The sequence below is a fragment of the Pithys albifrons genome, chromosome 8 (assembly GCF_047495875.1).
Source record: "Pithys albifrons albifrons isolate INPA30051 chromosome 8, PitAlb_v1, whole genome shotgun sequence".
Lineage (NCBI taxonomy): Eukaryota > Metazoa > Chordata > Aves > Passeriformes > Thamnophilidae > Pithys > Pithys albifrons.
The window spans coordinates 18,990,688-19,016,924 of NC_092465.1; the positions used below are offsets into that span (position 1 = coordinate 18,990,688).

Below are 26,237 nucleotides of genomic sequence, written 5' to 3' on the forward strand. Positions count from 1 at the left end.
ATACATCCCCTTTTCATAACGTCCAGGTCTTTATATATCCACACTAGGCATAAATTTAGTATACTTTCTTATGATGGATTTCTGTGCTACTGGATCACTCAAGATAACATACCAATTCCACAGCTGGACCAAGCACACAGTCATATTTCTGTCAAATTCACCACAGCACATGATAAAGAATCCATAGTAGCTTTATGCTTTTGTGTTGTCATTATGGGCTGTGGGAGGACAGACAATATCTAATCTGGCAAAAAAAGCCTACTAATAAAAGTTTAACCCATCAAAAAGCTCTTAAGAAATTTGAACTAACAAAGTGAGTTTAAGGATCCGTCCTGTGGCAACTCTTCAAGGTCTCAAGCCCATTTTAGCATGTTGTCAAGCCACGGCCACAGAGCCAATACCACATATGAATCATATTAAAGCCAGGATGTATCACTGAGGGTGATACATGAAACTTCCTATCTGACATAGTGCATTTTATGCAAGTTCCTTAACTAAATTCCAATGGGCATTACTCAGCCTGCATGGTTTTAATTGGAGAAGTTACTTTGGAGGTAGCTGGAGGTAGCCCATTGAATAATGCGGTCGATCCAAATGTAATTGCAGTTCAGCAATGAGCAAAGAGAGTTCTTGCATGGGCTAAGCTTTGTTTCCCTGCAACTTGGATACTGACAAAAGCTGGTTTGAGTTTCCATGGGGAGTAAGAAGCCACCATCTAATACAAGACTTCCAAATATTTTACTTTTAAAGTGCCTTTAAAAGAAAGGTGTATTCTAATATCTTTTAGTAAAGCAGTCCCTTCAGAACATCTCTCCTTTTGTTTATTTGAAGGGAAAATCTACCATTAAGTGATTTATTAAGCTATTAAAACCCCATTCCATTTTCTACAGTTTGGCTGGCTCTCAGGCAAGAACGTAGGCTTCTATTATAACATATTGGGAGCTTTTAGAACCAAAGCAATTCATAATAAATTTATTCAAATTGACACATTTCTGGTTACAATGTCTTCATTATTTCTTCAGAGTTATGAAACATGAATTATACCACTGTAACCACAGTACTAGTCAAAGAAATCTAATTTGCTCTGGTCTGTTTGTACAGTCGTCATGTAGCTCAAGGCATACATTTGATTATTTTCTTGTACAGTTTCTTATATTGGTGTTATTCCAAAGGCTATGGTGATATTATTACCTCATTACATCTAATTCTAAAAAATATTCTTGCACGACAGGTTCTAAAAATATATAGCTCCATAACAAATTAGAAATAATTACATCACTAAAATCTATTAGGCATACTTTGAAGAGAAGTGTATTTCAGATTATTTTATATATTTCAAACACTTTCTCTTTAAGCAGTACATGCATTTTATCATCATACCCAGCAAGCTAGCCAATATTTTATTCAATTCAAATTAAAGCTGAATTAACACAGCATAGAACTCCTGAATAGTGAGAACACAATCACTAAAATGATCAACATAAACCAAAAAAGAACTTTTAAAAGCAAAATTAAAAGGTTCTCCCTAAGTATCTTTTCTAACAAGAATGAAGTGAATTATAATTAAAAAAAAAAAGTTGATAGCCTCTTTTACATCTTCTTAGGATGGAAAGATTTTTTCTCTCTCACTTTGCTGTCAGAAATGAAAGCCTGAGCTGCAATTATTAAAGGTCTGAATTTGCATTTTCCAGCAATCCAGACAAATGAGAGCAGCTATTGTTATGAGCATTACCATTATAAAGTTCTTTGTCTGTAGATCTTCTTACAAAGTTGTTGGTCAGCTGTTTGTTAGATGCCTTGCCAGTCATCAGATAATCTTATAGTAGATCAAAAAGAGCAGCAAATTAAAATGATAGTTTTGTATACTCATAGCTGGTAAATCCTCTATAAACTAAAATAACTAGATGCAGTGCCTAGTACTAGAAGCTAATGCAGGAAACTTGCAGAAGCTAAAGATACATCAATGGATTTGTTTGTAAATAGCTGGTAGGATTTTGTCTCCAGAGTTCTCTTTTCCCCTAGGCTTTCTTGTTAAGACAGCTGGACTGGACTACCTCAAAGAACTAAAAACTCCCCTAAACAAAGACCTCTCAATCTCAGTGCGTTTTGAACACCTATTTGAGGATGAATATTAAAATCAAAAGAACCCTGATAAGACTTTGCTGGTATGAACTCCCAGTGAGAAGAATGGAGAGTACAGAAAGTGCAAGATCCCTTCTGGAGTAGTGGAAAAGAGTGCCTTCTTTGCCAAAAGTCAGACCAGTTTAGATGGCTCTTTACGCAACTGAGCTGATTGAGTAAAATAGGCAATGTCAGCTTTATTCTATGAATGAACCTTTACATACCTGCCATGGAACATGTCCAAAACCAGCTCAAGCAGCCACCCGCTGAAACTGTGTCAGGATAAAAGGTATCAGCTGTGCTAAAAGATACCAGCAAGAGTGAAAGCCAAGGAGAAGTTTACTGTTCCTAGGGAGGTTTGAAGTATGCATATTTTATTTCCATTTTCCCTTATGAAGTGCATGGCTTGTATTATTTTTCACTGTGATCAGATATGTGCATATCTCTGGTTTTCATGTGGAGTCCGTCTGGAAGTCTGTCTGGTAAGTCTGGTAAGTCTCTGCCCTGTTTAAATACTGTTGCTGCAGCAGTTACTGTGGAAGATTTCAGTGGAGGGCTACAGCCACTGGCAACCTTGTACAGTGTCTTCGTGCCAGGACCAACCAACTGCCCATGTTCAGTGTGCTACGAGGTAGAACAGTGGAGGTGAAGTGAGGCAGTGGGTCCTCATACTTTCGTAATGCTTTGGAAGCGAGGCAAGATTATATTCCTATGCACAGGTGAGCAACACCATGGGAATAAGTGTTTGCTTCCTGGTCCTGGACAGGATGGGAGAAGAGGTGAAAGAGTGTCTGCATTTGGTATAGGTTCCCTTACCATCTCGTTGTCTACCTCTGGCAGACTGAAGGCATGGTCACTCTCCAAAAGCTCTCACTACACCTTGCTGTGCTGCATAAGCACTGCAAGTCAGTCATGGGTGGGCTAAAACTCTGACCTGAAAAGGTCTCCTGAACTGCTTGGCAGCAGTCAGCAGGTGAGGTATTGCCATTGTTCCCAGGGTTCAGGGAATTAATGAATTTCCAGTGTCCGGCTCCTGCATAACTAAGGAAAAAGAAACAATTTAACAACTACTGCAATTTGTTTTCATACTAGGATTCCATTTTTCAGGAAGTAATTGTGAGAATATATCAAATTGTTGACCCTTTGCAAGCAGGCTTCAACATAAATTAATTGTTGCATTAAAAAATGAATTTTATGTTTACAGTGCAATTTGTCACTGAAATGGAGGCTCAATTAGAGTCTAAATGATTTACTAAAGGCATTTTAAACATAATGTCCAAACAATGCTACATAAATTAAACATGATGTAATTGAGTGTAACACTAAGTGGCTCATCACTGTTGATTCATGTGGAAATCACTGAAATTTTACTGATCATTATGCATTCATTCAGTATTAATGTAGATACCTTATGTGCTTCCATAGGGATTCTACTGTTACTAAGCATTCATTAAGTTTTAATGTACCATTAAAAAGGCATCAAAAGACCCATCTAAAATACTGCCACAAAGGTAGTTCATTTAAAGAGAGTTAAAGCAGCATGTTTCACTTTAACATTGCAGTACAAAGTGAGTTGATAATGAATCAGCAGAAATAGTTCATGAGAAAATAGTGTTTGATTGCAAGCCAGACTAGAAAGAATGTTTGAACTAAAGGCAATACATTCTCTCTGTATTTCTGGGCAGCTACCTGTATTTGTAGGGAAATGTACTCACCATGCAAGTACATGGTCTAAGTTGAAACTAATAACTACCACAGTAACCTAAGCAACCTAATATGATATCCTTAAGGTTTTAAGCTCTTTTGTTAACTGGTAACTGAAAAGATGACCTGTGAATCAGATGATCCCATTTCTGAATAAATACTTAGCAAGGTTCTATTCAGCTGGACATTTAGTATAGAAGTGTGACCACAAACTTCTCTCAAATTCTTGATCTTGTCAGAATACATGTTTTCTGCAGGTGACTTGCCATAGCAAATAGCTGCAAAAGGAGACAGATTTAAAAAATAAATGTGTCTAAGAGAAAATAACCTCTTCCCCAAGATACTGAGATAAACAAAGCATAAGGCATGCTCAGATCTAGATCTTTGTTTTGACAAACCTTGATGACATCTAACTGATGAAATGGCAAAAGTGTACAAATTTCAAATGCCTGTGTTATGTAAGGATATGAGTGGCACAAAGAACATGAATGGTGATGGATGATTTAATGTCTCTTCCAGAAAAAGAATTGGATGGGATTAAATTAAGCTACAAAGTGGAAGTTCACAACAAACAGCAACAAAAAAAGAGGGCTCTTCAGACAGTGTGTCACTAAGTCAAAGATCTCCATGTCACACTGTGTTGTGTGACTGCTCAAAATTTACAGGAGTTGAAAGAATGAGTTGCCAAGTCCTTGAACAAGACTTTCAGACTACTAAATACACAGAAATCATATTCACTTCAGCATTCTCAGAGCTAAAAATTGTTGATGGTTGAGCATACTTGTGGTATTACTTTGTATATTTTATAATCTTATGTTTTTTCTTAGGCCTAAATTTTTGATCCTTGTCAAAAGCCAGGTAACAGGCTAAATGAACCTTCAGTTTGGCCTGGCATAGCCAGTCTTCCATTATGCTCCAAAGCTAGAACAGACTGTTGCTTGAAGAATCAATGATTAGTCTTGCTTTGGTGTAGCAACTTGTGTTGAAACATGGTTATATCATCCTGATCAGTCTTCCTTTTTTGTTACTCTAAAGCAGTCGCATTCCTTCAATCTTTCTTGACAGTTTCTAGAGGTCTTACCTCTCATTTTATTCTCTCTCTTACCCAAATTGCCTTCCCCTGTTGGATTAGCAATCTAACAAGTCAGAATTCAATCTAAAATGTCTGCTGCTTTTAACTGTTATGGCTGTTTTGTTCTGTTCACTAGGAGATTAATTTGATTGCTGGTTATGTTGCTTTTCCCACTGATCAGGTAACTCACATTTCATATCATCACTAAACAATGTTTTTAAAGTAAGAATTACACAAAATAAGACACACCTTCCATTTTCTGACAATATGGTCTAGCAGACCCTTCCATACACCTTCTCCAGCTCTTATTGTTAGTTGGCACCAAACACTATGCCTTTTACATCTACTGAACTTCCAAGCACATCTGACAGCCTATTTTTTTGTTTTCTTTTTATTGTTTTTAAAAGGCATTAATAGTAGACACAGTTTGAATAAAAAAAAAAAAATAAGCTCACCATTTCCAGGTAGAGCCCTGACACCCAGTTCCCCCAGACTTCCCTCTCTCAAGGTTCCTTTTCCTGATGGGTTAGCCCCAGGTGAACTCCATGCATAGAGCTTGTGCCTGTGGCTCATGGTATCTTCTGTTAAACCTCTTAACACAGCTCACAGTAGAGCTCTGGCAGAGCTGTCATACACAGATGGGTAAGCGGGGTGCCATGCAGTTACCAGTAGCTACATAAACTGGAATGCTCTCTTTCTACCCCTCAGTTGTCTCGGTAAAGGGACACTTGAGTAAGCAGTGCCTCTGAGGCCTTTCTGTCTCAGCACACTGGAGATGGTCACAAGTATGCCAGCTCAGATTGCTGGGACCACCAGCAGCTTGACTCCCTCTCCCTTCTGACCCTTCAAGGATTAGCCCTCATACTAGTGCAGCTTTTGACAGGGGTTAACAAACAGGATGATAATCCTTGAAAGTGAGGCACCTAACTGTGCAGCAGCTGCCTGGGCACCCATCTTTCTTCTAGTCCTCTGCAGTTTAAAAAGGAAGTCTTCTGCAATCCACTTGTTCAAACTTTGCTTCACGTCCTTGTTTCACTTGGGTGCTGGAGTCTAGGATTGCAGCAGCTTGGCATGCATACCGTAGGGATTTCCTTGTTCCGTAAGTGCACTTTGTAGCTGCAGGTGACCAAATACACTTCAGTTTGAAAAGCACAAGTGCTTAATTAGCTCTGAGCAATTGAAGAAATGAAATAGTGTCTGCTGATGGGACCAATCATGCTGTTTAACAAAGGTGACCAATTGCAGCTCTTCCGCATTCCATCTCCCTGTTTAGTTCAAGTATTTAATTTAGAAAACTGCAATCAGCTTATTTAAAATACTATTTTCACTGTATTTTTGATAAATCAGAGCTATATAAGGCCTTCAGTAACTGTGAAATAAATTAATTTTTCCTTCCTTTACCACTTCAGATTAAGTGTGATTGTAGCCATCATGTCATACTTCTTCCTCAGGATCACACAGGGGAAAAAAAGGAAAAAGACAGATTAAACAAACAGGCAGACAGACACAGAACTGGGGGAAATTATGAAATTCTAAGTCCAGCAATAATTTTGGTTGGCTTTTTTTTAAACTAGAAATATATTAACCATTAGTAAGTACTCTAGTGGTTAATGTACACCAGCACTAGCACACCAAGTACACTAGTACTTGCAAATAGCCACTGGTGGCCAGATTTATATTTTAACAGCTGTTGCAGCTGCAGGTTCTGTGTACTTAACTCTCCCTCTGCCTTGAGCTGATTGTACACTTCAATGCCTTAACTACTCTGGATGTTCCCCATCACATACACAAGTCTTTAATATTCTCATTTTTTTAACTATTCTGTCACTTGTGAAGATTTCCTTGTATGTACTGTATTTTAGTGTGTTCTTGATACCAAATATCACAGGCAAAGCAAGGTCTGCCCTTCTTAGTGCTCAGAACAACTGGTAAAATAGATGAAGAGGCTGAAGGAAACTCATTCCATCAGTGTGGAAGACTAGCAATTTCTGAAGAACACATTCTAGTCCTGTCTGACATGATATATATGGTGTCATTGTTTTGTTATTTGTATTAATATCCACCCAACTCCCTCTCAGTAAAAAGTGGGCATCAAGGCTATTGTACCAGTTGTTCTGAGGAGCATTCAAACCACTAAGGGCACCTAAGAATTACCTTCCCACCCTATGCCTAACGTCCTGTTTTAAGCATTGTTTGGCAATGCCCAGATACTCATGGAAAGTAATGCTTTAGAAATCACCAAGCAGATAATTTGTTGAAACAGAAGACACTTGGTTTTCACATGTAACAGGTGCTATCATTGAAACAGCTACTAAAAATACTCTCAGTCTACAATCACAAACTGGTAACTAGTAAAGGCCACTGGCATTTGTGCATAACGACACTGCTGTATTATGCGCACAAGACTGTTCTCAAAGTTCAAGAAGTTCACAGAGGAATTAGCTACTTACATCCAAATTCAACTCTTTGGCACATTGAGTGGTTTAACATCTTTCACCTGCAAGTATGAAAGCTCTTGCCTTTACCTTATGACCTCTAGTCACAAGAATATTTCCAAAAGTTATCTGGTGATGCTGTCCCAGAAAAACTGCTCCCTTCTGCAGGGTTCATCTGTATTCTTAATTTTATTCTTCTGTAGAATAAATCAAAAAAAAATCTTCTATAATAATAACAAGATCATTTTTACCATCTGTCTTTGCTTTTCTAGGCCTCTTTTACTTAGAAAGCCCTGGAATCTGAACTAGATCAAGTACACACTGTGCTACATGGATATCTGCTGCTCCTTCAAAGGACTCGTAACAGAAGGGCACAGTGCACCTTCATTGGGATCTGCTGTTTTGTCCAGACACTTCACACTGTCATATCACTTACTTCAGCATCCCAACTTCCCTTCCTAAACATTTTGACTGTCATGCAAAAGCAAGGGGATTATAAGAAATATGGCATAATTAGTTGCCTCCTGTTGGAAGATATCCATGATACATGTTGTGTAAACTGTAAGTATTCTTGGGCCCAAAATGAGTCTGTTTACCCTGCATGTAAGGCATCCACAACAAAAATTTACTACTATTTAACTTGGGCTTGCAGTTACGAGAAACACTTGAATAAACGTCAAGTTCATCAACAGGACTTTCTCTAGTAGAATTTAATAAAAGAGTATAAGGAAAAGGAAGTCTCTAGAAATAGAATAGCAAGATTTAAAAATGTCTTACATATATATGTTAGAAGAAGAGGGAAAGAGAAAGTTTTGCTAAACAATATTGTCAGCTAGTAACAAAAATGTCTCATTGAAGGGTTTCAAAGTACGTAGCATGTGTAGACATTTCAGTTAGTTATCATGCAAGTTCAGTGACACAGACAAGAAACCCTAAAATTCAAGCCAGGTGGTTTTAGTTTAAACTCTGTTACATAAGATGATATTTGCCTTTGGGAGTTCACATGAAAAGGTAGTTTATTTTTAACATATGTGACTAAGAAACATACAGTAGTACAGTTTTGTAGTCAAATCCAAAGATTTGAACTTACCCCAAAATAAGAATAATTGAACTGATTTGCTTGATAAAGTGAACTTGTATTACCACAGATACAGATTAAATTAATTTTTTGAAATAACTTTATGGTCACCTTGGCAGAGAATACCAAGGTTTGAGAAAAAAACTGCAACCTCCTTGCACCCAAAGCATAAGCAAGGAGGCTCCTTCACAGTGCAACCTCTGTCTGGAGGATACAGATCAGCATATCGTATAGGAATGCTTAAAACATAAGACTTCCAATACCACAACAAACACAGACACTGGAATCCTGGGAGTGAGTTACAATTTCAAGTTCATCACTCAGGACACAGGGAAATGCAGAATACAAGCCCCAGTCAGAAACTAGAAAATCCTCTACACTTCTTCTATTTCACTGTTTTCAAGTGAAGGCTGAAGCATTGTTCTTTTGCAGCCAGACTCTGAAACAGATCTTTTGAACTACTATGTGGGTTCCCCCCACCCTTGGATGAGCCTTGATTGGAGCCAAAACAAGGAGAAGTAAGTGGTAACACACACTGACAGAAGACTAAGATACAGGAGAGAAAACAGCAGAGAACAGCAGTGAACAAATGTTCATCAGCTCTCTTTACAAATTTTTATTTAATAAAATGTTGCTTAAAGGGTTCCAGCATTGTTAACACTGGTACTTGTAATCAATAATTGACTGTACTAGGAATTAATGAGACCTCTTTGAGATTATTGCAAAAAAAAACCTGGCAGCAAAGAACTAATAACCCTTAGAAATGCACATATAGATCAGTTTCTGAAACTGAGTTAATGTTTCTAAAGTACAAAATATATGTATTATTGAAGAATAGAAATGAAATAGAATTACTTTTATTTGAATCAAGTCCAGCAAGAAAATATTTTAATATGGCAAATACCCCAGCACTTCCTGCATGCATCCATAATCCAGCTATTTCATCACAAATGTGATCATATTTCCACTCCCTCCCCAAAATGTATAATCTTGACAACAAATTCAAAAGAGACAAAATACAACACATTTTCTTTTAATATTTCTTCCCACCTTGGTATTTAATGTTTAATCTATAAATAGACTGTCTCTGACACAAGCATGATTTGTAAGTGCATTATTGTGCCATATTAAGATTAAAATATGTCACATGAGTAAGTCCTAAGCAGTCCACTCTTTAGTTATACTTCAAGTGGAAGAAAATTTCTTCCATTTCATTATCAAAATTGAAATTTGCATTGTATCAGTGAGCATATGCTGATGACTAATATATATGTAGTTCGCAAAAAGTATTGCTTATGTGAGTGCTAGGTAAATACTATATACAGATACCCAAAGAGAAATGTCATGTAGTGTTACTGTTAATAAAAGTATGTAAGTAGTACAAAATAATTTATGTCCTGATTTGTGTGTGTGCATGTATCCAGGAAAAAATTACAGGGGAGTTAAAAAAAGAAAAATCAAAAATCAAAATACGTATCCCAATTACTCTCTGCTAAAGGAACAAACCCATCTACTTTTAAGACAAAGTATTGCATTTAATTAAGATATGCTACTAATTACAATTTTAATTTAATAAAGGAATATTGAGGCAGCATGTGGTAGATTTAAGTTAATACAATCTGTTAAAGTAATACACAATTGAAAATTAATGATGTGATCCAAAATTCTTAGGGCTTCCAATGTGTAATGTCAGCATAGTGCTACATATTGTTCAGTCTTGAAGGCTAAAATCAAGAGGTTTTGACTCTCTATCATAAGCAAAGCTCACCTGCACCTTCTCTGAAACCTTTTTAGCAGCATAGTCAGCTTTATAAAAAGGCAAAATATTACTATAATTTACATATTCTAATAATCTTTCCAAGGCATCAAAAGACACAGCTTAAAATTCTTATAACTGTTGACAAAAATATATTAATATATACTTGCATTTACACTTTCAAAAATTTGTAGTTAGTATTAAGTTGGCCTATAAAGCAGTAGTAAAGTGCAAAATATTTGGTATAATATCTAGTGATTAGCTTTTGCTTCTGTGGAATATAAAGGATTAAGCCTGGCTCTTCCATTAACAGCTATGGTGTTTGATGGAGGACCAACCTAGAGGCAGGGGAGAGAAAAAAAGAAGAGAAAAAAATATTAAATATTAACCTAATTTTCCATATTTTTCTCTCTAGTATGTTACATAGTATTACTTCAAGGAAACAGAAATACTGTTACTTCAGTTAAAAATGTTCTCATTGCAATGAAAGACCTCCTATATGATTTCTGTACAGAGCATATAAGCTACAGAAGTGAAATATAAGACATTACTTGAAAAAACATTTTATTAAAAACATATTTTATAGTATCTAAAAGTTCCACGCATAACTATTCAAAACATGAATAATTTTTTAGTCCTTCAGACATGGTTGCAAAGAAATACTTGAAAAACATCACTAAGCCAAACACTTTTTATGAAATATTGGATAGAGTTGTTTTCTTTGTAACACTGCTTTATACCATGACAGTGTTTCTTTTATCAGGAGCAAATCACAACTTTAGGATATCTATCAAAGGCCTGATTTTCCATGGAGCTGCATAAACCAACAATTCCAGTTGGAGTTAATGGAACCTGTGGATGCTCCACAGCCATGGGAACCACACACCAAACCACACAGTTTACTAAATACAATGAAAACCCTCTCAAGAGAAAAAATGGTTGAAAATAAACTTCACTTGACACATTTTAGGTCAGGGATTACTGAGCACCCTATTGAACAGGAACGACCAACAACATGAAAGGCTACAGATCGTAGCACTGCATACTCAGAACACATTAAGTAAAATAGGGTGAAAAAAATCCAAAGAATTTGGCTAGTGGTGCCAGGATTTTATTTGTTTAATTATTGTCACACAGAGAGAAGCAAGCACCTGACAGACCTCTCTCAAAATTCAAATGAATCAGATTATCACTCCTTTTCCTGACTGCAGCACAATACTGGAAGCTATGAAGTGAATGCATTTTACAATTCCTTTCAATACTCAAAATCACATTTGGATGCAAATAAGTTAATGATACAAAATGCTTCATTCCCTTATCCTACTACTGCCAGTTCTCCATGTTAAACCTGAGACCACATTTTTATTAAATTTGCCATAGGCCAAAAAGCCTTCTGCTGTCAGATATACCTGTGCCACAGCATATGTGCTCTGGGTGAGAGTGAAAGGAACAGCATGTACAATTTTATGTTTGGCAAAACTTCAGTGAGTCCTTCATTACATTTTGTTTGTGTTCCAGGTTCTTTTTTTAAGCCTGTTTCAGGTTTCTGTGCTGCAGACTGTTCTATTTTATAGTTACAGCTTCTTCATTATTATAATTTCTCCTTAAAAAGTACAGCCCTCCCCTCATGCCAGCCTCAACATGCAGTATGCTGACAGAGGACATCTCCCACCTACAGAAGAAAAAGGGAGAGGAATACTGACCCCATTTTTCTTCTCCCTTCTATTCCCCATACCATTCTTGTACCTACACTGATAAAGACCATATGGGTCGAATTTACGCTAGGAACATTTCTATTAAAAAAGAATGAATGACTGCATAATGAAGTTTTTCTTTGTTTACGTTCTAGTAGAAATCAACTTCTTGAATTTTGAAAAGCACACAATGAACTTTATTTTTTTTAAACAGTTACAAGCAATAGAGCCAACAGCCCTGTCTATGCATATTTCCCATAGAATCATAAAACAAAGTTCACACACTATGGAAAATAAATAAAGTACTGTATTCTTCAGAATGTGATTACGCATTGGAGGAAAAAAAAACCTAATTAATAAAAATATATGCAAACAAAATCCAAACAGAGTGTCTGGTAGAATAGATAGATTTGACCTCTAACTGACTGAACAATACAGCATTTTCTTAAATCTTTTACTATTTTTAAAGTGTCTGTAGTTAGTGACATGTAGCTAGAAGTAATACTACAGTGCATTATGTACCATTTTTCCTGACTAGAGATCAAAAAGTACTTGAGCATGCTTGTAACTTTTCCAGGAAACTGAATCTTCCTGTGCAGTGTAGAAATGGTGGGGGGTCTGCAAGCTTCAGAGAGGCTGTTGCACTGCTACATTGAAACAAAACCTTTATGCATGAAATGGAAAGTTCCAACATGTGAGTATCCACTGAAAGAATTTGACCTGAGGGTACTGAAGACTTTCATAAAACAAACAAACAAACAAAAGAAACCCCCTTGTATCCACCACCACACCCCCTTTGTTTCTTTCAAGTTGCAAGCGGAAAAGGGAAGAGACTAATGAATTTCTTTAACCTTCTGCAATGAGAAATTATTGCCCAATACAGAATGCAAAATACAAGCGTGAGGTCAAGTAAAGTTTGTGTGGACTATGATTGTCTGCTTGCAAATTTAAAGCAGTAAAGATTTTTAAAATGTGTAAAGTATTATCCAATGAGAGATGTATAGGTTAATTTTAGGAGACTGAAAAGAAACATTAAGCCCTAGTTTTAACCAGAGGAGGTGGGGGAAGATGGTCCTTCCAGGACTGTTGACAAAACATTGAGAAAGATCTTAGTAATGATGCCAAACAGCAGCAGGAGACTTGAAAAACATTTAAGAATTAAGTACCTGAAAAAGTTTAATAAATAGGAAAATAGTCTTCAGAACTGTGTGTTATCTGCCTGCAAAAGATTGCAGCCACTTCAGGTCTAGAGTGAAGCTGCTTAGCAGATTTCTAAAGCCGTAGCACTTCAAACCACGTAAACACAAGTCAGATTTTATGAAAGAGTACTTAATGGATAACCTAGAAATTTCTACTTTCAGGAAGATTTGATTGTGTCTGTACTGTTTGAAAATACAGGCATTTGAAGCTCTGCGGATGCTTTCACCAGTTTATTGTGCAAAATTGAACCCTGTTCCCCACCTCCCTTCCCATAGTTAAGAGACCTCCTGGCAGCACTTTGTGCCAAAGCTAACTGCTTTTCAGTGTGAGGCATTAGTATGGTAATTTTTAAGGAAGTACCGTGAGTTCATTGTTATGGATGTACCTATGAAAACTCACCCTTTTCAATTTGGCAGCAGCTTCTCCAGAGCGGATTGCAGCCAGCAAGCTCTGGTGGATCTGTTCTGGGTCAGAGCGCGGGAACATCATCGCGGTTTGTCTCTTAGTGACAGGGGGTGGGTGGTCAGTGGAAGCACCTGACTGCGCCTGACTCTTCTGCTCACTATTCACATGGCTGCCTTTCTATAAAAGGAGGAAGTGGGAGGAAAAAAGAAACCAAAAACCTTTAATCTGAATTAGTTATAAATGGAAAACTGAGTCAACCTAGCACAAGGTTGCATAGCAAACTGCTGCCATTCTAGTGTTTGCTTGATTCAAGATTTCGGAGATCAACCACATTTCCACTCAATTAATTATGCCAGTAAAATTTCATGACTCCATTCAAGCGTGTCTGTGGCATGATCACTTAAAGCCAAACTAATCACACCACTCGGAATTAAATTTAAGAAATCAACACACAGAACCATAAACACCAAATCATAAGCACTACAACCATGAAAATAAGTATACACAGAATAAATGATTATTTAATTTACAATTCTTTAAAGTAGGGAATGCTAAGTATGGCAAGAAATAATTATTTCCAATCATTTGTATTCTGTTGTTGTCATTTTTAACATTCTCTGTATTCATGTACTTCATTATAATGCTGTGCCCCTGCTGGACAACACAGGATGTTTTCTCTGTATGAATTCTGACCTGGGAGTGGTTCAGAGACAAGCCTTTAGACTGGCTGCACTACATGGCAGTGGATCAACAGTCAACCAGTATGAGAAATAAAGTTTACCTTTTCCACTAGATTATTTTGTGGTGCCGCTGTTACGGTCTGTACGGAAGGACTTTTCACTTGCGGCATGGGGGTAGCTGAGGAGAATTCAGCTTTTAAAGTGGCAGAGGAGAGTTCAACGGGAAATTCCTCTCTAGGTGCCTGGCTAGTGATCGTGCGTGTCTTATTGAATGATTGTGACCTTTTGACTGCAGATGAGACAGCAAGAGCAAAAGGGGATGGTCTTGAACTGGAGTATGGCTTTGGAACTGCAAAAGTTCTTAGAGTTTTTAGGTTCAATGGTGCTGGAGGACAGGAGGGGAAAATTAAAGGTTTATTGCTCTTAAGAGGAGAAGTGGAGGATTCCATATTTTTTCCATCATCAACTTCATCTGCTGGAGAAGAGGAAATACTTGTTTTAGATAAAGCCAAAGAAATTGAATCAGGTGATGAGATTTTTTTTCCCATCTCTGAATTTTTAGCTTCATTTTGAATTGGATTAGGAGCACAAACAGTACTTCTGGCAACTGCAGATGTCACATAATGACCTGATGCTCTTCGTTGCATCTGTAGATAAAAAGAACTAGGCTTCGTTGTAGGACTTAATGCATTTGACTTGTCCTGAGTTTCAGAAGAAGCATTTGTATTATCCAAGCTTAGTATCAGTGGGACACGCTGCTTGAAAGACTCTTTTTCCATCTGGCTGCCCTCAGTAGCAATCTCGGCTCCAGGGGTCACAGTATGTTCAGAAACGATGTTCACTCTCTGCAGCAGATCATTCGCTGCTGCAGCTTCATTTTGTGAACCAACCTGTAAATGACCCATACTTTTTGACAGATGAGGAATTTCAGCTTGCACTATGAATTCTCTGGGGTCTTCATGCTTCAGAGAGTCTTCCAAAGTAGGTACCTCTTGATCCTTATGATCTGATGGAACTTCTGATTCCCCGCTTTTCATTATATCTAAGAATTTTGGAGGCACTATTTTATAAGTAGTCATTCCAATTTTTGGTATGTAATCCCTTGTAATTTCATTAGCAGGCTTGGGTTTAAGTTTGGTGTCCTGTCTATAAAAAGGGTGACCTTTTACAGAAATGTCATCTGGAGTTTTTGCAGTTGTTTCCCGTGAAGCAAAAAAACTGCCATTTATACAGATGTGACTCTGGTCCTTTATGGGAATTACTTTTTCACGGGTAACTTCTTGCATCTCAAGACTTTGTTCTGTTGAAGTATCTTCATCTTCTTGCTGCGTTCCATGCACCACCTGAGGAAGGGGTTTGTTCCTATCTGTGTTGTGTTGAGGGACCAGTCCTCTCAAGGCAGATGATTCAACACCCTGAGGGAGAATAATTTCTCTCTGAGCAGTCCTTCCCAAATTGCTATCTGAAGGACCTGTCTGGATTGCAACATCCTGAGTTTTTACTGTATCCAAGTTGGTTTGATTTGTTTTGTCATCTTGCTTTTCTGACACCAGTTGAGGATAATTCCTATGACTTACAGAGATGTCATTTTTACATGTCTGGCAGTTTGATAGTCTGTCATCTTGGAGCTTGTTATTTTCTCTAAAATCTACTGGTTTAATTTCAGCTGTCTGAAGCTCTTTCCCTTCTTCTGTTGTTGCAATGAGTTTTGTATTGCTGTAACCTTTAAGTTAAAGAAAGATTCCAAAATTAATACAAATGCCAAAAAGATTCAATCTTCCTCCTTATATTAAGCTCTCCATACAATGTATTTAACTACAATGAGTGGCTTCTTGCTGACATTACTTTTCAAGGCTATTAAAATATATAAATATATTTGACTAATATTGCCAAATAATAGTATTTTAGCTCAGGCTAGAATACAGGCTACTGGTGTCATGCATTAACTTAATAGAAGAAACTATCCCAGAACTATTTAAAAGGTGCTAATGAATTTCAGCTGATTATAAATGCATTGTAACTCAAGAGTTCGAGGACTATTCAATATCAAGTTAGATCCAGGTTTTATTTAATACCACACATTTGTGGCTTCTGTTCTTTAGTTTTAATGTTACAAACCTTAATTGTCAACTATACCTTATGCATTTGTACAGCAAAACAACTGAAAAACATATGGACAAGAGCAATTTTCCAAACCTATTTTCCCTACTCTTTAGTTGGTCTGAAAATTCAATTTTCTACTCCTGGACTAAACACATGATTTTCCCCCAAAACTGTGAATATTAGATCAAATTGCCTTCAACACAATATTGGGGAAAATTAAATTTTTCAGGAATAATCATTTGGAGTGGTTATTGTTGGGGGAAAAAATGTCCTCATTTCAAGTATGTTATAAAATAGAAGGTAAAATTTATATCACATATAAACAGGACTCAGGCAGTGCATTGTTATGATTTATAAACAGAGGTGTACTGAGTACAAAAGACTATGAAAGGCCTAATGTGTAAATCTGAAAATCAGTGTCACAAAAGGGTAAAATAAATGTCAGGTCACTAAATCCACAGAAAAATTTATGATCCATTAGATGCACAGGATGTCGTCATTTCATTTCAGATCAGTGTGTCACTCTCTATTTGTGCTTAAAAATTTTTGCATTTTTCATGCAGAAAAATCACACTAATTTCACAAGCAAAGAACAACTGATGGCCTCTTCTTCCTTGCTGGGGTATGGCACCCATGTCATCCCACATGGCAGGATAACCTCTGTGTCCAGCCTTCCCTGTCCTCAGCACTGTCCCACCCATACCACCCTACAACAGCACTATGCAGCTTTGACTACTGCTGTAACAAAAACAGACTAAAAATAGCACTCCCCCCAAAAAAACCCAGAGTCAGTTCTTGCCACCTCATCTCAAAGAGAATACACCAGACCTAGAGAAAGTGATAAGAAAATAACCTGATGATAACAATTCAAGACTTGACTGTATTGTCATTTCTTCAAAGGAATAGAAAAGTTCTCTGTTGGGATTTCATATGCTCTTAGATCTAAAGTGTGAGTTGTGTATTGAACTTGTTTCTGTACTTAGCGTGTTGTAGCTTCAAGGACTAGTTAATGAGGTCAGCAGCTCCTGCCACCCTCTCAACAGATGTGTGTAATCGGCCAATTAGAGCGGGCATTGTCATGTAAACAGCATTGTTAACCAATTATCAGTGCCAAGGTGGCAGAGCTGCGGAGGAATTCAGCTTTTGAAGTGTATAAGAGTTTTGTGAGCGGATGAATAAAAGTTGCCTGTTGCAGTAACTTCTGTGAAGTCGTCTCAGCAGGTCACAAACCCATCTCCCTCCGTTACAGTTCTCTTCAACCTTGCTTTGAAGTATTAAAAACGAGTGGGAACTACTCACCATCAGTTTTATTTTGATCTAAAGTTTTAAGGTTCCTGTCTTTTTCAAATCCAGCATCCTCTTTGCTTATCTTAGTCTGTAGTCCTCTGTAAAGCACAACAGTACATTAAATCTGCTGGTATCAAGAAACGATGCAAGAGAACTGGCAATATTCTCCAAACACAGATGGACAAAACAGAATCGCTCTGCCAAACACTGGAATACTCGACAGAATAGATTATTTTATTTTTTTCAAAACAAGGGGAAATGCTGCCATGATATTCTACCAAAATGACAAGCAGCTCTACTCGTTTCTGTGTAAGCAGATGATCAATTTTCCTTTCTCTTCTCCCTCTCCTTCTGCTTGCACGTGCGGTTGAAACAAGCCCTTTTTCAGTAACAACTGTTTCAGTGAAGCCACAGTGGTTTATCACTGCTGCCATAGAGTTCTTTGAGTGAAGTGCTCCGACATCGCCCCATCTAAAACCTATCCTTAATTTTGTCCACACCATGATACACAGGAAGCTGCATGAGACACTGACTGCATATGAACACATGAACTGTGCGGTACAGACTTTTCAAAATAGCCCGTTTCAGGAAACACCTTGAGAACAGCAAAGAAATGTGCATCAAATATATTATTTTCATACTAAATATTTTGCAAATGCATACAATATCTGGTGCCCTCAGCTCATGGGGGCAAGAGAACTGCACAAATGCTGAATAAACCCCTCCATCTTTTTGGAGGTGTGGAGGGGGAGACATTAAGTCCTTAGTTTAAAAAGGTAAATGAAAAAGGCAAAAATACTTAAAATTTCTCTACAAAAAGTTTTTAGAACTTCTAACTTACATCTTTATAGTTTCTGCAGTTAGAAATACTGGCATTATGAAGATTCCAATTCATTTGCCATATCAAATGCATTAGTTGCCAGAAACCAGTGCCTTGAGCTGACACATCTGCTTTGAATCATTTAAAATTATAAATTTTTCAATAACTATCCAGACACATATTGCTTTATAGTACCAAATATACTGTAAATATCCAATAAACCACAGAATAGGAGCATATGTTCTCAAAATTATTGTGGGAATAAAGTAAAAGCTCAGTTCTGCACTCTGTACTGTTGCTTATCTTCATTCCTTTCAACACAGCTGAGGGACTGAACTACAGCTACTAACAACAGACTGAATTGGTATTTTAATATGAAAAAAAACCCAAACTCAAAAACCACCAAACCCAAAAACCACAAGAAAACACAGAACATCATTACAGAAATCAGTGGGTTTGACTGATATATTATATATATATATGTGTATATATATATATATATATATACACACACACACTGGCCTTGTTTAAAAGAAGTACTTCTCAAAGTAACTAGATCTTATGTAAGAGACAGAAAATTCCAGAAATACAATGTCCGAGAGACCCTAGTCCTCATTTTGGAATCCCTGTGATATTTCAGGAAACAACTGCCAAACTCTAACGCCAGAGCACAGTACAGAGTAGATGTTACTCATAGGATTATAAAGTGTTAAAGGCTACTACACATTCATTGGAGGAGGAGGGTGGGGAGAGGGAAGAAACAGCCCCATACAGGAAACACACCTAAGACACTGGGACAATATTTGTCAGGACAGAGCATCAAAGATTTTTGCAAAGTCACATTTGGCTTTGGACTGACAGTCCTTTCAGATACAACTCAAAGCTCTCCTTACTACCTTGAAAGTTCTTGGCTACTAGGGCAGTCACACATTTGGCTTCAGTACAATAATTGAAATAGTTCTTTCAATTTAATTTGGGAACAGTAGCCAGTTTAGTTGCCCCAGGGAACAGAGAAATAGTGAATTACATTAACACAATGGGACTTCTCTGGACAATCAACATTTATTTCAAGCAGGCACTAACTCATGTTGGAAACCTGCTGAGTCAGGTAGTTTAACAAACATGCTGAAGGGCAAAGGTACAGCATCACCAGAAGAGAAAAAGAGCGGTTAAGGAAACTAATGTGTTTATTTCTTTTAAAATGCAGAATTAACTTGTTTTCCTGAGAGCAAATGGATGGAGACAGCTCAAGACAACATATAAGAAAAAGAAAAAATAAACAGTAAAGCCAAAAAGAGTATGCAGGCGATAGATAATCCTGTCCAAAAGGATAGAAATGGCCAATCTATCAATTTTTCTCCATCTGTAACAATGAGTTTGTATATTTTTATCGAAGTAATTAATCCCAATTTTTTTTTGAAGCATGCTGCTCTAGTAAATACACTAGGCATTTTAGAGCTGGGTTCAGCTTTTCTGGGGTCCAGCTGTTTGAGTTGTAAGGAAAGGGAGGCTTAAACACAATAGCCTGCAGAACACTTCATCGTCATTTTTGTTGAAAAGCTTCATGAATTACTGTGACAGAACAGTGCTACAATGAAAGCTAAGCATATTAAAGCTCATTCCTCTCACAATTCTCTATTCTGCACTCCACAATAAAACAGCACTGAGTTTTATTTGCCTCCCCCATTGCTTCCCCAGAGCTCCTTTCTTTGTCACAAAACGTACTTACTTGCCATCTGTGCTCATATTTTCTTGTTTTTCTTCCTTGAAGCTTTGCAAGTTGTCTACGGAAACACTGCCAGGAACAGGAGCTGATAGAGCAAGATCATTTTTCTCATTTTCCAGTGGTAACTCAGCAGTGCTGAAGGCTGCAGTAACCTCTCCTGTCCTGGGAGAGGTGCTGGTACTTTCACTGTCCTCTCTCTGCTGCACACTTATCTCTTCCCTTTCATCAATTCCTTCCAGGTTGTATTCTGAGCTCCTTACACCTATGCTCATAAAAGAAAACAAAAAAACTCAAACACCAAGAAAACTCAAAATACCCCACAGCTCTCACTGCAGAGTGTAGACACAAAAGGACTGTTGAAGGAAGTCTAAATAGCTTGAAGAAGGAGAACTTTCTTCATAATTCAGGTAAATTTAAGAAAAAAAGTAAAAAAGAAGGTGAAAAACAATGAAGAAAAAGAAAAGAGACCCATTCAGACTTTTAATTTCACAATATTTTCTGGTTCTTTCTAATTCTCTCTTTTTTACACATCTGGTTCTGCATCTGTAACTACTGTATAACATTTTCCTTGTTTAACTCTAGTACTGGATTAAATTGTTAAATATATTTTGATCTATCTCCTAATCCCAAATTTCAAGGAGGCAGACAGTTTCTCTTATCCAGGTTTCTTATATTTTCATTAGCTCTCCAGTGAGTTTTAAAATACACAATTCCTCTTTATCAGAGTAGAAATGTTAAAGAACTAAAGAACAAACCAAATATCAATTTTGCTCATGGTTTTAACAGTTTTCATCACCACTATCAAAAATTTCCCATGATAAACCCAAGTGTATTGAATAAGTTGGAACTGACTTGTGCACTGTCTCATGTTACAGTAGAAAAATAAAGTTCACAGAAAAGTGTTAATCCATAAAAATACTGACAATTGCAGCCAGAGTATAGTTAAACTAAAAGATTTAGTTATTGGATTAGGAGACACATAAATCACTGTACCTGAAGTGAACTAATAAAGGCACCTATTTTGATTTCCAGGATGAACCATCATTAGCTCTACTTCCCTGCCACAAATATCTTTCTACAACAAGATGATGATTGGCATTTATCAAATATTAGTAAGTAGTCCATACAATAAACCTCTTGGCTTTGCAACATGCATTCTCTATACAAAGATAGTAATTCCATCTATATAGTGCAATATGGTGCTGTGGAAGGCTATGGCAACAATTGAGTGCACTCTGCCTGACCTGAGCGGGGTACTCCCGTCAGCTTTGGGTGCAGTGATACTTGTTAGGTACAAGCCTTGCACTTGGGCAATTAGGTTTTAGACTTTTTAAAGTATTATCAGTAAATTTTCAAGTGTAAACCAAACCAACAATGAAAAAAAAAAGCAAGGACTACTGGAAAGTCACAGATCTCAGAGTACAAAAATATCTTAGACTGACTTTTTTTTTTTTTGTAGTGGCTAATATCCTACAATGCTTCCACTACTTCTAGAGAAGTACACTGCTATAGAAAGGTAATAAGAGGGCTGTCTGTATTGGAGAAAGGATCAGTACGGAACAGAACTTGGATTTTTCCAGTAGGGTCTTTAATTAAGAGTTCAGTAATACCAAAGTTACTTGTTCACTGTTACAGAGCAACTACAAAAGCCAAACACTTTACCATTTAATTCTTGGTATTACAATGCATTTTTCTAATAACGCTTTGTAGTTTCACATTAAGCAATGTGATCAACATGTGCCATAGTGCTGAATGCAGAGGTGATTTAGATCCCCAGGGAAACAAAGGCAAGACTATCAAGTGGTGTAAGTGAGCTTCTTCCATGTGGTTTCAGCACAGGTACAAATATGCCACATGGGTGTTACAGGGCCTCCTAAGAATTTACTAGTCACAAGGGCCTTCTATCCCTTTTGCTGGCCACCAATGCCTTTCATCTCCACCTAGGGAAAAGTCATACCCAGCAGTCTCATACTTTAGGAGACCATTTTATTGATAGCAGTATTATTTTATGTGTGCAAAGATAAATATATATATGTCAGAACACACAACAAAGCATAAGGAAACATGAGCAAACGTCAAACTTGCTGAGACTATTCCACAGCCCATAACTGGCTCTCAAGAGCACTGTTTCCTTCACTGGTGAAAACTATTACACCATGGACCTGAGCCATCACCAGCCACAGGAGCAAGAACTATGATTTTCAATCTGAATCCTCTATGGAAACCTGAATTATACATTACAACACAGCCAGGACTTCTGACAAGAGAAATGGAAGGATTCTGGAGCTGCTATGGCTTTGTGCCCAGGCACTGCTGTCATCTCTCTGCCACTTTTCCTCTGAAGAGGAGTGGAACAAAGGCTGAGTTGTATCTATACTCATGGCATGGAAACTTAGCTTGGGTTGGCAGGAGACATTCCTGACATTCCTGCTATGTGAAATTCTGTTCTTTGCTGTGCTAGAAACACTTCCTAGCTTTGGAGTGGACTAACCTGACCTACAAATGGATCATACCAAACAAAAACAACTCTCACACTTTTTCCAAAGTGCTCTACTTCATTTGCCAGCATTAGATCAGCCTTGCTTGCAAGTGGGTTTTCATCTGTTACTGGACCTCATTCCAGACCTGGGCCACCACTGCTGTAGCAAAATAAAGCCTGAATGTATTTGATACTCAACATTTAACAACCATCCTTCACTTAGATCATGCAGTTAACTCCCACCAAGGGAACAGTTCAGATTTTGACTTGTTCCCAAACCCTTCATCTATAGCTTTTATATGCTACATATTGCTAGGAAGAACTTACAGCAATACTGGCAACACTGTTGCCTTACTGCTTATATATTCTAACCGTAGTTCCATATGCAATATAAATTTCATTTGTGTCTGTGTATAATTATTCTCTCTGAACATTAGTCATTGGGTTTTAATAATCCCTAAAACAACAATTATCAAGCCTCCATTGAAGCGATAAGATGACTGAGATACCAACTGCCAGTCTCTTCTGAGCAGTAAGAACACTCTTTGCCCTGCAGAGAACAGGCTGGTGCTGCTCTGTGAGCTGTTATGCTCGTAAGCAGCAAAGTCGGAAAGCCTGACTACATCATGCAAATCTTCTCTTGACTCTATAGCCCTTAACAAGGTTCTTATGAGATACTGTAACCAATAGGATTATATCAAGAGATTGGTTAGTAAAAAATCCGTAATTTTAAAATATTTTTGGACACCATTTTACCTTTTTCCCTAGAAAAGACTAACCATTAATCAAACTTTGGGAAGGGCAACAAAAATCATAACTGAGAGAGAGAATTTTTGTTTATAATCCCAAATGTTCAAATTAATTTTCTGTCAATGTTTATTTTAGTAGATGTGTGCCTTCAAAGTATTTTTGTCAAGGTACAGGCTTTTTACACCATGGGAAAGCTGTCATTTCACAACAGAAATATTGTCTATTCCATATTATATAGCTTCACCTAATGTATATGTGTCTAAACAGTGCACAGCTGATAGACACCAAATGGAGTATTTGTAATGGTTCATTTTAGGGCAGAAGGTAACACTATATTTGCAGCTCTGAGTTTTTTTGCTTATTTGCTGAAGTAGCAATGGATAACAGAACTACTTTGGAATGCCAGTTGCAGCCAAACAAAAACTCACAATGCTTCCCAGAAGCCTGACAATCAAAGCAGTATTAATCCAAATGAAAGGAACTACAGGGTTTTTGCAAAGTTAAAATTATGTTCAACTCTGCAATTAAAGAGATACTTAACTATTTTATCCATTTAAAACAATACCCAAATGTGTATAATTTTCAGACCAGGACAAGTGTACTGCAGCTGATTTTGCTGCAGGTTAATATCTGTTCTCACTGCATGAGGGGCTTTGCCAAAAGGACCCTTTACACATTAGCCTCAGGACAGTTTCAGAGAAGCCACCAGAGAGCAGCAGTATCCCATGAGAAGAAATAAAAAGAGGCAATGAAACTGTGCTACATGACTTGTATCTACATTTTTAAAAAGCTGTACTCCATTAAGTCTTCAGCAAAGGCCACTGCATGAAGACAGCAGAAGTAGAGAATGAAGGTTGCCACTAACTGCAGAGGGCTTTTTTTTTAACACAGACTGTTCTAAGCCCAGTGAAGATGACTATCTTATTCTGTTTCTTTCCATTACAGCTTAAATTAAAATATTTAATTACAGAACACAAATGCCTCAAGTAGAGGTCCTAAATCTATGGAAAACCAAATAATTTCTCTGTCATTTTTATGAAGTTCAGGGCATTTACACAGCACTTCGACATTACAGTGATAGGAACTGCAGAAATTCTGGCAAGGATCTACAAACAAGTACAAGAAAACCAAAAACCTTAATTTAAATCACAGTACGATAACCTTGCTCACCATCTCAGACCCCTTGCATATAAATAAACAGTTTTCAACATAGAAAATTAAGTACTAATAAACATAACTCACTTAGAAGTGATTACTCTCCATCTGCTGCAACTAGGAACAGGAAAGGTTACAGCTTCATTACATCTTCAGCCTTAAGAGTGCACAGTATAGGTTCATACTCTCATGTGTTATGTCATACATTCTTTCTACTTAATGTCTTTTCTGACAATTTACATAATTTGCCCTAAATGCAAACCAAGTCCAAATTTACTGAATACTGATATTTTTTTCCCTTTTCCAGAGACCTACTATCCTAGCAGGTGACTTTTTCAGCTCTTGTGGTACATTTGTGTTTTACTAGTCCAACAAATTTGACTGGTACACTGGTATCTTGAATGAAACAGCTGGAAAACTAGCACAGAACCTGAGTGTTTGGCCTCCCATAATGCCAGTGGCACTCCACAGGCTTAGCAGTTATAGATTTCATTCTCAGTGAATTGCATTGAAGAGTGGTTTTGCCAGACTGCACTAAAATGTTACAAATTTTAGAAGACTTCTAGATGCTGTACCCTGTATCCAAACCCTACAGTCTGGTGCTTGCAAACAACAGTACTTCACAGCACAAACTGCATAAATTAAAAAGGCATTATGTTCAGCAGCTTAATAATTGTATTTTAAACAGCTATACTTTCATATATCACATTTTTTCCATAACACCCAACAAATATTGCAGTGTATGAACAGCTATTTGTGCACTCAGTTTATATTTACAACTTATGTTTTCAAAGGCTGTTCAGATGCCAACCAAAAGGCAGGCACAGATTTGCTCCTACCCCTTGGTTACACAGGTCAAGGGACAGCACAAGGCAGGGTTCTAAAAACAAGACTGGGCTTCAGTTTTGAAAGGCTTGTTAGGAGGTACCAAAAAAAATCACAGAAATTCTGGCTAGTTCTTCTCTACAACTTGTGAGAGAGAAGGGAAAACAGGGATAATGTTTAGTTTATTAAATGTAAAGAACAGATACCAATACAAAATATATTGTATGAGCTTCTTGAGACATTAAAACATCTTTACTTTAGAAAGTCTTATTTGTACTTCAAAGGAAAACTGATCTGAAGAATTAAAATTAGTTCTATTCTTTTGGCAGATCTAAGGTACAGTAATTTATTGCTATGAATTATCATAGCTTGCTGTGAAGTAGATTTTACCAATGCTTTTGGAAAAAGAACCAACCTGTTTCAGGCTGCATCTCAGTGCCTCTTCCTTTCACTTTAGTGGAGGCTGATTCTGTTGTCTCTGTTACTGCAAAAAATGAAGCAACAACCTCTTTTATATCCTCTCAATTCCTGCACCAAAACAAGTTCTAGATAAAATGTTGGATTATGGTCTTACAGACTAGTGAGTTCTTCAAGAAATATATCTTCTCTTAAGCAACTAGTGCTCATTGTCACATTTTCCAGATATTTTAATCTCAACTCTTAGGTATTTTTGATCGAACAGAAGAATCACAAAAATCTAATAAAAAACTTTTTCTAACATTCCTCATGTCAGGCCATTTCCTATTATACCCAATCTGATGCAGAGAAGGCAATCTTTTTCCCCACCTCAAGCAGTCCACCCAAGCAACACAAACACAATTCTGTACTTGAACTAACTAGAATTAATGTGGCATTGCCTGTTTTTTTCTCATCTGCATGCTCTCAATACCTGCCTTTCTCACACTTGTGGGAAAAAAAATGGAAGATGGGTGAGGAGGACTGTAAAC

General features: G+C 37.2%; 1 protein-coding gene across 1 annotated transcript in view; it reads right to left on the reverse strand.

The window, feature by feature from the left end:
- Positions 1–9,349: 9,349 nt before the first annotated feature.
- Positions 9,350–26,237, reverse strand: part of COBLL1 (cordon-bleu WH2 repeat protein like 1) — a 51,289-nt gene continuing 34,401 nt past the window's right edge. The window contains 6 exon segments of the mRNA XM_071561777.1: positions 9,350–10,504; positions 13,460–13,642; positions 14,247–15,868; positions 17,548–17,633; positions 20,085–20,343; positions 25,706–25,774. Coding sequence (XP_071417878.1) covers positions 10,418–10,504; positions 13,460–13,642; positions 14,247–15,868; positions 17,548–17,633; positions 20,085–20,343; positions 25,706–25,774 — 2,306 coding nt within the window. The 3' untranslated portion in view covers positions 9,350–10,417.